Source organism: Octodon degus, unplaced genomic scaffold, assembly GCF_000260255.1.
Source record: "Octodon degus isolate 3935 unplaced genomic scaffold, OctDeg1.0 scaffold00061, whole genome shotgun sequence".
Lineage (NCBI taxonomy): Eukaryota > Metazoa > Chordata > Mammalia > Rodentia > Octodontidae > Octodon > Octodon degus.
Genome location: NW_004524637.1, coordinates 399,874 through 411,141, shown reverse-complemented (window position 1 = coordinate 411,141; position 11,268 = coordinate 399,874). Strand labels below are relative to the sequence as shown.

General features: G+C 45.6%; 1 protein-coding gene across 1 annotated transcript in view; it reads left to right on the top strand.

Moving 5' to 3' along the window:
- Window positions 1-1,256: 1,256 nt before the first annotated feature.
- Rcan1 (regulator of calcineurin 1) overlaps window positions 1,257-11,268 on the top strand; it is a 91,225-nt gene continuing 81,213 nt past the window's right edge. Inside the window, exon 1 of the mRNA XM_004634345.2 lies at window positions 1,257-1,634. Within this exon, the coding sequence (XP_004634402.1) occupies window positions 1,392-1,634 (243 nt within the window). The 5' untranslated portion in view covers window positions 1,257-1,391. The remainder of the gene's footprint in view (window positions 1,635-11,268) is intronic.

Here is an 11,268-nt window from a genome sequence, read left to right as displayed (position 1 = left end):
CAAAGTGGTTACCCTGTTACCTACATTCTCACTAGATGTTATGTACAGTGGCTCCCATCCCCCAATATTCTTGTATTGCATTCTACTTCATGAGTTACCTCATGTGTGGATCTTACTTCTTCCCTTGTGTTTAAGTCCATGAGAGCACAAAATCCTCTAAGATCATCATAATAGCAACAGCAGGGCCTTAAACTCAATATGTTTTGAATAAATGTCAGCTGTATATCTTCTTGGGTGTACAGTAGTTTTTATTATAATCAGTTGCACTTCCTAACTAGAAAGTACATCTACTTCAGGAGAAAGCGCAGATCTTATTTTACATTCTTCAAAGAACCTATTACATAAAGCTCTCATTTATTGAGCATTCACTCGATTCGTACTAGATATAATCTCATTTTTTATTAAAGAAACATGCTATTTGGGTTACTCGTCCAAGTAGTCAACAGCAGAATTGAAATTCAGAAATAAGCTTTCACTATATCACACTGTCTTTTGTGGTGAAGGAATTGCATTCCGTAGAAAGAAAAAGAGACGGGCTTATTTGAAATCCTATGTTTTTCCTCTGTGATAAACTTTCAGAAGCAATCCTCAATGTTTTCTTTCATTTCTTCTTGTACATGGTTTGTAATGGGTAGTAAAAATTAAAAATACTTCAAATTATATAAATTTGGACAATCATATAATGACTAAAAAGCAGAAATAGAAAAGTAAGGTGTTGTTATTGTGGTCTAGTTCAATCTTCATTCACAATTATGTCTTACAGGTTAAGCATCTAACCAACCTGCCAACGGCCACGGTTGGAGGTGTAGCCAGAACTAGATTTCCCTCACATCTCCAGCGCAGACTCATGTATTTCAAAACGTCGCGGCATAGGAACCGCAGAAGCACCATCTCCTCAACTGTCACCCCAAGAACCCAAGACCCTGCCTGATGTCCTTCAGCAGAAACCACCAGCTGTCAAAAAGGCAGAGGTAGCGAAACAGGACTTTGCCCCTAACAAACATGGCAGCTCTTAAACTTCAGCTTAGGGCGGAAAATGACAGTCACGTGAAGAGAATTTAATTTCTTGATTGGTCTCGTCACCGGGAAAGGCGGGCCACATTGCCCAGAGCAAGCGGACCTTAAAGGAACCACCTCGGAACCCGCCGGCTCTCAGTTTCCTAAGCTGGGCCAGCCGGGCGCCTCCGCCCCACCCTCGTGGAACGAGGCCGGGCGGGGCCGGCGCTCCGACGCCGCCTGGGAAGGAACGGGGTAGATACCGGCAGCAGCGCGATCCAGAGGGGGTTAACCGGGAGGCGGCGGCGGCAGCGGCGCGGAGCAGGGAGCGCGAGGCTCTGGCGTGCGCACCCGGCGCAGCCGGCGGGGGCGCACAGGGGCGCGCAGGCGAGGGGATGGAGGACGGCGTGGACGGGCCCCGATTCGGGGCGGCGGGGGAGGTAGCCGAGGCGCGGGCGCGGCCGGGGGTGACGCTGCGGCCCTTCGCGCCCTTCTCCGGGGCGGCCGAGGCCGAAGAGGGCGGCGGCGACTGGAGCTTCATCGACTGCGAGATGGAGGAGGTGGACCTGCAGGACCTGCCCAGCGCCACCATCGCCTGCCACCTGGACTCGCGCGTGTTCGTGGACGGCCTGTGCCGGGTGAGGACCGGGCCGGGCCGTCGGGACGGAGGGCGGACACTTGTTGCCAGCAGGAGGCGGCGTGAGTCACTGCGCGCAGCTTCGACCCTGGGACGCGGCACCCTTGGACGCCGCACCATCCCTGGGCCGCGGTCCCCTCCGCTCTGGGCGGGGGTGGGTGGGGGCTGCGCCCGCGGGCCTTGGGGGTCCGAGAGCGGCTATCCGAGCGCTCGCGGCTCCCCTCCACCTGGGGCTCGTCACTGCTGCCCGGTGGCGCCGCTGCGTCCAGGTGGTTAGTGGGGTGAGAGACGGCAAAGTGCTAGGACATCGGGTGATGAATTCGTATGCAGTGTGTGGGGAGCCCCGCGCGTACGGCGGGAATTTTGGCCACAGTCCTGCCTGTACTCGCTAGGTAGAGGAGGGGGTCACCTCATTTGTAGGGAAGAGAAAACAGACGTTGAGCTGCGACGTGACTCACTGTTCATAAATAGGGCGACGTCTCTGCATTCCCAATCTGCACTGTTGGAAGAAAAGCCAGTGTTTGGGCGAGAATATGTGGTTGCTCATTATCCTGCAGTTGGTTGGTCGGTTTGAGTCTAATGGTGTTGGGGTAGGGGGCTATTTTCTAATCATCTAGGATATTTAGCCATGAATCTTGTTCTCTTGAAGGAGTGACATGCCTCCACAGGGGACACTCAGTGCATTAGTTGATCCCCACTGCCCCAAATCCACCCAATTTAGACACTCTGGAGCGTAAGGGGCAGGTATGAGTAATCAGTGATTGGCGGGAGGTGGAATTATTTCCAATCTTCAATTATTGAGCAGAATAAAATGTGGACACTGTAGGCGTTGCACAATGAAACCAGCTTTTGAGAGCTGCCCCATTACGAGAGCAGCTGTCAAGGAAGCCGTGCTTTCAGCGCTTGGATCTGCGTCCCTTCCTACCGTGAATGAACTGTATTTGCAGGCAGCTGCCAAGAGCAGCACCGCGGTAGAACAGGGAATGATGTGTTTAAGACCTATTTATTTATAATTTATGTGCCCATTTACTTTCAGAAAGAATTCACAACAGCCACGTTAGCTTCTGGGCATGCTTTCTAGAGCAACAATTGTCCCCCACATTGGGTCTTCCTCATATTACTCTAAAACCTTTTATGGTCTCGGTGAGCTAGACTCTGGCCAGCATTTCAGGCCTTTCTTTCTTTAATTTTTTATTCATTTTCATGAGAAAAAAAAAAAGATAAAATAGCAATGAAACAGTTTCAAAACAGGTTAGTAAGACAGTTACAATAATTAATACATTGCATATTGTTGTCTTCGTAGTTATTCAGAGGACAAGATGTAGACATGATATCCTGTCTAAACAATATTAGTACAAACCTTTTCTCTCATTGAACTAAGAGAAAGTAGCTGTCTATCCTATCTTGTGTATATATATATATATATATATATATATATATTTACTACAAAATGGTCCTTTATTTATAGCCTCCTTTTTTGTTTTGTTTTGTCAGAGATGGGTGTTCCATTGCTGTTAGAGAAGCTGTATTTGGAGAAGTCTTTAAATGACCTTTTCATGCTTGATGTTCGGGGTCCTGGGCTGTCTTTCTGGAGTAAGATCAGTTCACTTAAGAGCGCACTTATTTGCTTGGATATCTGGGCCTTCATAACTTTACATTCCTCCCAGGCTTGGGGGGGGATTCTAATATTCTTTTCATAATCTCCCCGCTTTGCTAGCTATTCATTTTAGCATTCGTGAGACTGCTCAGTGGGTCACATGCTGTTCTGAGATCTGAGGATAGTAGCAGTAAACAGAATTACATTTTTACCTTCAGGGCTGACGTTTTTGTAGGAGGAACAGACAGTAAATAAATACCAAATATATCAATAAACGAGGAAGCTATAGGGAAAAGTGAGATGTGGGGAGGCAGGGTCCTGAAAGAGCAGGCGATTGTGGTGTTAAATCAGTTGATCAGAAATGGCTTCACTCGTAAGGCCATACTTCAAGTGGACACTGGGCCAGTGTTCTCTGCTATTGACTAGATGCCGTATTACAGGCAGTTTGAAGCCCAGAGGATAGCGTAGTGGACAAGCCAAGCTCCCTGCTTTCATGAAACTTGGTTCTCACGGTTGGAGAGAAGATGGACAATGGAAAAGAAGCACGTGACCAGGATACTTTCAGATGTAGTTGGTCCTCAGAATGGATGATTATTGGTTCTAGGAGAGTCCTCAGATACTGAAATCCACAGACACTCAAAGTCTCCTACACATCATAGTGTTTGCATTTCACCCAAGCACTAAATCATTTGTCAGTTACTTATGATACCTAATGCTGTGTAAATGCTGTGTAAATAGTTATTATACTGTATTTTTGGAAGAATAAGGACACAGTCTATACATGTTCAGTTTTGGTACATTAAAAAAATTTTTTTTTTATTCAAAGTTGGTTGTATTTGCAGATGTGAAACCTAAGGAAATGTAGGGCTGACAATAGTGCTAAGTTCAGTGGAGAATATAAAGGAAGAACATGTGATGAAAGGTAGGGATGGGATGCCAGGGCATAGCAGTCAGAGTCCTAATGATAGCACACACTGTGGGGGCTAACAGGTTTTACTGAAGAACTGGTGAACTGGGCCAGGCCTAAGGGCATCTACCAGGCATCTGGAAATTTGAGCTAGGGAGGAAGCAGTGTGACTGGAGACCCAGTAGTGGGAGCCACCTGGCAGGAACCCTAGGTCTCAAAGCCTGGAATTGAGACAGGAAAGCCCAGGGCAGGTGAGGAAGTACCTAGTCCTGTGCTCCGCTGGAGGAGCTGACCAGGCAAGCTGGAGGCCAGGGAGCCCAAACTAAATAGTCTGTAGGTGGGGCTATCCTAGGGCCCAGAGTGGAGCAGGGAGTGGCTCTGGGGACAGCGTGCATACCGGGACACACACAGGGGAGTCAGTGTCACGCCTCTTTGGATTGTGTGGTGCAGGAAGGCTTCTGCACAGCGTGGGGAGATTTTTGTGTGGCTGGCTTCCAGGGAGAGAAAGTAGCAAGTGTTGAAATTTTGATACAGAGGTGAATTCAGGGTCAAGGGTGTGAAGGAAAGCTTTGAGTGTTGAATCAGAAGGGGCAGTGGGAAGGGGTGATGACTGAGGTCGGAGGATCAATCAGGAAAGAGTCTTGGGGTTCATGGTAGGATTCAGTGTTATTCTAACTGCACATAGAGATTGGATTATGGGGAGGGAAGGTAGATAGGCAGGAAATAAACGGTGCAGTTATTGAAACTGTGGCTGTTGTTGAAAGGACTAGAAAAGTGTGCGCTCTCATGAAGAGGTGATGGAGAGAGAGATGAAAAAAACGCCCAGAGCCTCCATTCTAGCTCTGCTTTTCTGTTTGGAGCCTTGGGAGCTTCAGAATTGGAGTACAGAACTTTGGGCCTTGGTTGTCCATTCAGAGGTAAGAGTTACAGCAGTCAGAGAAGACATAAATCTTGGGCTTAGGGGGTGGTCTCCTAAGGCAGGGCAACCCTAGAGCTCAAGTTGGGGAAGGCCATTGATAAGCCTTCCACAAAGGGTTTCTCATTTAGCTAAAACCTTCCCTCTGCTGTCTTGACTTTGAACATGACCTCTTAGTATTTTAAGGGCCACTCTTCCTTCCTCTGGCTGGTAAGAGGTGAGTCTCCTGCAGGCAGGTGGTGTCTGCCTTTGAGTAGTCAGGTCATTAACTGGAAGGCTGACAAAAGACCATGTGTGCTGGCAACCTTTCTCAGCCAGTGTGCTAAGGAATCATCCCAGGGAGCGATGGCATGTGGACAAAGCCCAGCAAACTTATTTTCATACAGATTCATAAAACGGAAAAGAGAAATAAACCTCCACTAACTTATTGGAGATTCTACATAGCAAACTGTTTTGTAACTATTAATAGTATGGTCTGCTTTGCTTAGCTGGCTCATCATCGGTCATGTAATTTATAATGAGTATGTTAATTAAATGCCTAAAACTATCATCATTACTTTAAAATGTTATTAGAGATTTGTACCATTACAAATGAATGCAACTTTTATGAAAGTAGGATTTTCTGTTTCTGCAAATATTTCCATAGCATATTTCATTATACTAACTATTCTTTTTGTGAATGCAGAGCAGCATTTTAAACCAATAATTACACATGCTTTGGTTGGCTGGCAGAAGTAGTTGGTTCCCTAAAATAAGAGTTTACTTCGTCATCATCGAGCTAACTAGGAATTTCAGAGTTCTCAGATAGTATTGTTAGTTTCCAAGCAGCAAATAGAATTCCATATAGTAATGAAAACATTCACCCTTTTTTTGTTGCCTGAAGGCTAAGCCAGAAAAATTTTACACATTCTTTTCTACTGCACACACTCACCTTTCTTAGGAAAAAAAAAAAAAAAAGCCCAATTAAGATTTGTGATAGCTATTTCCATAGTTTTCTTGCAATAGCAAAGTATTTTGACTGGTATGAAAGGAGTTTAAATGATGTCCTTAAATTTTTAAGGTATTGTTGGAGCCTCCTGGGCAGGTTGGTTTCTGTACATTACAATCTGTAGGAAGCATTGAGAAATTCCCAGGCCTGGGCCGCTGCACACCAACTCCAGTCTCACGTGGGAGCTGGGACTTGTGCAGAAAGCCCTGCATGTGATGCAAATCATTAGTTAAGGCTGAGAACCAAAGGGCTATGTGACCCAAGGAGTGATAGCCTCTTGAAAAGATAACTGAGTAATTAATTGATGACTGCTTCCACTGCTAGCCAGATAACTTGGCCTGTCCATGCCTTGATTTCTTTGAATCCGTAGTGGGAGTGAGGCTTCCTCTGCTTGGCTTGTTTGACCTTGAAGCCTAAAAGCACGCTTATTGGCAGGGACCAAGAGGACTTGAGAATGCAATAGATGGCCTTAGACAATTAGCAGTATGCTCCCCAAGATTATAAAGTGCTAATGTTACAATGTGCATTTTGGCGATATTTTGCATGATTTGGTTGTATGGCGCTGGTGCTCAGAACATTACAGCCCTGTTGGGAAGCGTGTAGTGCACTGCTAGCTCTGCCCCTGCACCTGCTACGCAGGCAGTGGAATTGAAGCCAAGTCAGATGTCACTTGCAACTGTGCTACTTGACAAATAAACCTTGGCGATTACTGATACAGCACTGTAGTCGTATTTCAGCCTACCTTGAGTTGTGTGACTCTGTGAAGACAGGTGTTTGTCGTGATTAAGCAGATGTGTACGTTTTCTTGTTTATGAAGCATGAACTTGTTGTGCCATTCAGTACAATAATTTAAGAAGGTAGAATATTAAAAAATTAAGAAAGGTTTGTTATTTATGTACAGTAAGTATATGAAATATTTTTTCTGCCAGCCCAAGACGATTCCTCCACTCTCATTGTTAGGCCGAGCCGTGACCGATGGCAAGCGTCCTTTAAGCAAGTGACCAGTGAGATAGGAACTTGTCACTCTACAGTGAGCCACCTTCTTTCACCTTGAAACACTACACCCAAAGGCAAATCATAGACCTGGCCTCCCCGATACTTGACTTGTGGTAGGCAAGGCACCATTCAGTGTGAATTTGATAACTGCCATTTTTCTAGGGCCTGTGGGGGCAGGGCCCATGTACCCAGCTTCTCCTGAAGTTCTCTCCAAGCTGTCCTTGGCTGCATTTCTGCCTGTTCCCATTCCAACCCAGCTTGTGTAGCATATTGTAAAATGTGACATCCTAGCAGGAGAACAGCAGCTGGCAAATCCGAGCAGTTCCAGGCCACTTTCACTTTTCTTCCTAGTATGAAAGTAGAGTACGTTGTTTCTCAGACCTAAATTATGGATAAAATTGGTCTTTAAATGGTGCGATCACCACTATCTCATGCTTGAGTTTATTTGAGCATGATCAGATTGTTGTATGTCATTACAGTTTGCAAGTTTTTTGAGAATTTACCCACTATTTCTCTAATTTTAGTTTCAAACTCTTAAATCAAATGGATTTTGCATCGTCTTTTTCTTAATTCTTTTCTCAGCTGTGTCTGCCACCCTCTACCTTGCTCAAAGCACCTCTTCAATAGCAGTAACTTTAAATGTTACTGCCTGCAACTAAAAACTTTTTAAGCCTCAGGACAATTACATAAGGAGCCAGAAAATAGGCTTTGTGATAGAGCAAGACAATGAAAGCAGAGCCTGTTGGTTCTCCTGTTTATATGTCAGGCTGTATCCTGTGTCTTTTGCTTCCTTCCTTTTAAAAAAATGAAATCAGACAAAACAATCCATTCTTTCTTGTACATAGCAGTGAGGAGATGGTTTGCAATTGTGTGACTACATTGCTCTAGTTTCAGTAACAGTGATTGCGTGTGCATGCTTGTGTGTGTGTGTGTGTGTGTGTGTGTGTGGGATTATGACTAGCCCCTTGGCACTGTGCATGGTAGTTTAAGACCATCTCAAGGCTAGGGTAAGGGCCAGCTGTTTGCAGTACAGTTCAGGGGGAACAAATTCTTTGCCTGTGTTAATACTAATTACTTTCAGATCTTGAGGACACTGGTGGTTATGAGACAGTGAAGGCCTGTCTGATACACTCATGAGGGTGAAGGAGCTGTTCAGTGGCACTAGAGAGTGAAGATACCTCATCTCCTTGGGAAAATGAAAACATTTTCAATATATAATATCAGGAGAATATTAAATACCTTAACTCCAGCTTTTATGTGGCGGGAAAGGTTGGCTTTGTGTTGAATTTTAGACATCATATAAATGCTGAAGTATGTCTGTGGAGGCAGAGCCGCTTCATGGCTAATATCCCTTTGTACATAGAGTGACTCTGTGAAGTGTTTACCCAGTGAGTGCCTTAATTTCCCAGCCTGAAAAAATGGGCTGGTAATGTTACTTCCATCTCATGATGGAAATGCATTTTAAGGTGATGATGGGTCATCAAAAAGGCCAGTATAGGTTAGTTATTAGTTATTAGTCAGTTAGAAGTAGTTATCCACTGCTGTGAAATTAATTAGCCTAACACTTAGTGGATCCGCCCAACAAATGTGTGTGTGGCTTGGGAGTCCAGGGTGGTTTGCTTGGCACCTCTGCCTTGGCCATCGCTGTAGTCTCCCCAGTGGTTCAGGAGAGACTGAAGCAAGGGCATCCTATGCTATGGACCTGAGGCCTCAGGTCTTGGGTGGCTCTTGCCTGGTGGTGGCCTTGATCCATTCCTCATCCGTGGACTTCAGCTCGGTGGCTGGCTACCGGCCAAGCAAGCGAGCCTGGGCCTCTGAGGAGGAACAGCCTACCATCTTCTTGTAACTGAACCTGGGAGTGCTGTCCATCACCTCAGCTGTATTCTGTTCCCAGGAGCTGGGCAGGAAGTCTGGGTCCCTTACAGGAAGGGCGGGGCCCAAGGCTAGAAGACCAGGATGAAGACCTACGGGCAGGGACAGGCTTCCTGTCAAAGTGGTAGCTAGTTAGTGTTTCTTCATGAGCTTTTCCAAGTTCTGTGGAACTATTCATGTTAGAAATGTTTATTAAGGAGTTGGGTGAGGTCTCTCAGTGGTAGAGCACTTTCCTGGCATGTGTGAGCCCCTGCCTTCCATCAGCAACCCTGCCAAACAAGTTTTTCAAAATGTTCATTAAGGTTTCAACTACTTGAAAGAATACACTGTCAGCCTCCATAGTGTAATACAGAACATTGCATTAGTAAGATTATAGCTAGATTTTTAGGTTCCCAAAAATATCAAAAGCTGTTAGCACATGTCTGAAAGGAGAATGGGAGAAACTAAACCTTTTGTAGCTGGGAAAGGCCTGGTACTTTTCCTTTCATGGCTAAATTTGAGCGGGTGCAGTTTGAAATTCCCACGTGCAATCATAACTAACGTCACAGAGGTATTTGAAGTGGCCTGAATTTAGAATGAGAAGACAAAAATGTTATTTAATTTGGAGAGCTAATTTTGGATTTCCACCCCACCGCCACCATAACAATCACTCGTCTTGCTTTATCACTGTGTTAGTCTACTTGGGCTGTCATTTCGAAACCCTGCAGGCTGCGTGGCTTACAGAATAGGTGTTTCTTTGCTCCCTGTTCTGCGGATGCTGGCAACGTGAGGGTGAGGGCTACCATTCTGACCTGCAGGTGGCACCTTCTCACTGTGCACTCCCTGACTTGTCCTCTGTGTGAAGGTCCTGAGCTGTCCCTTGTCTCTCAGAAGGACACTCATCCTGCTGGGTCGGGACTACGCCCCACGGCCTCATTTAACTTTACTTTCTCAGAGGTCCCATCTCCAAATGTAGCCACACTGGGTCTCAGGTTTTCAGCGTAGGAATTGGGAGGGCACATTTGTTGCATAGTAATCACCTTCCTATCTTTTGTTAATCTTTGTGTCTTTTTGAAAAAAATAACAAAATAGTTTCCATCTGTTAATGTGACATACTTATTTTGTACTGTAAGTATGCCATTTATGTAATAGATTATTCTGTTTCCAAGAATTTTATGAAAAAGGAACTGTTATCATCCCTATTCTGCAGAAGCAGAAACTGAGGCTGGGGATTAGAAAAGCTCGTCCCAGGTCCCATGACACTATGATGAGAAGCATTGTCATGGTCATGTGTCATGTGTGTCATGGAATCGCAGTGTCATAGTGATGTACATGGAGTTTCTCAAAGCCGTCTCATCTTATTTAGATCCTAGGACCGTTCTCTTCAACAGCTGTTGTTTTCCCTGGGAAACGAAGACTCACATTAGTTGTAACTCTGATATTCCCACAGTGATGAGTTGTGAGTATGTGTGTATGTATTTTTATTTTTAGATTTATTTATTTGATCTAGGGTCTTGCTACACAGTTCAAACTCATAGTGATCCTCCTGTCTCAGCCTCCCCAGCTCTGAGATTACAGGTGTGTGCCACCATGCCTGGTTTCAGTGGCTGGCTTGGCACGGGGCTGGCACACATTGCAATACTGGGGATCAAACCCAGGTCCTTGCGCCTGCCAGGCTGTTGCTTAGACAGCTGAGCTACCTCCCCAGCCCTATTTTACTCTTTTTAAAGTTGCAAAGGCTGGGAATCCTTGTGATCTTTATGTCTCAGCTTCCAGAGGGCCAGAATTACAAGTGTGAAACACCATGCCAAGCAATGTATTTCCTTCTCTCTCTCTCTCTCTCTCTCTCTCTCTCTCTCTCTCTCTCTCTCACACACACACTTTTTTTTTTTTTTTTTTGTATTTTAGGGAAGGGTCTACAGAGTGTTCAGGGTCTCACTACTAGATTGGACTCGTAGTTATCCACCTGTTTACAGTCTCCCAAGAGCTGGGATTACAGGGGCGCACCACCGTGGCCAGTCTCAATTGCCATCTCAGCAAACCCTGGGGCGGGGCTGGCACAGAAGGCTGAGGGATTGAACCCCCAGCCCCTGTGCCTGCTTGCAGTCCCTTTAATCCACTGAGCTATTTGGCTGGCCCTACATTTCTGGATAATAAATATTTTTATGTACTTAGAACATTCCATGTGTAGCAGCAGCCTTGATGATCAAGCAGAAGCTAGTGCTTAGCGCTGGAGCCGGACATGCCCGAATCCATCGCTTCATTCATGCATTCTCCCACTCTACATACATTTCTTAGATACCAGCCATACTGTGAGCACTGCGTAGGCTGAGGACCATCTGCTGGACCCTGGATGGTCAGTCAGCCTCTGGAAGCCCTA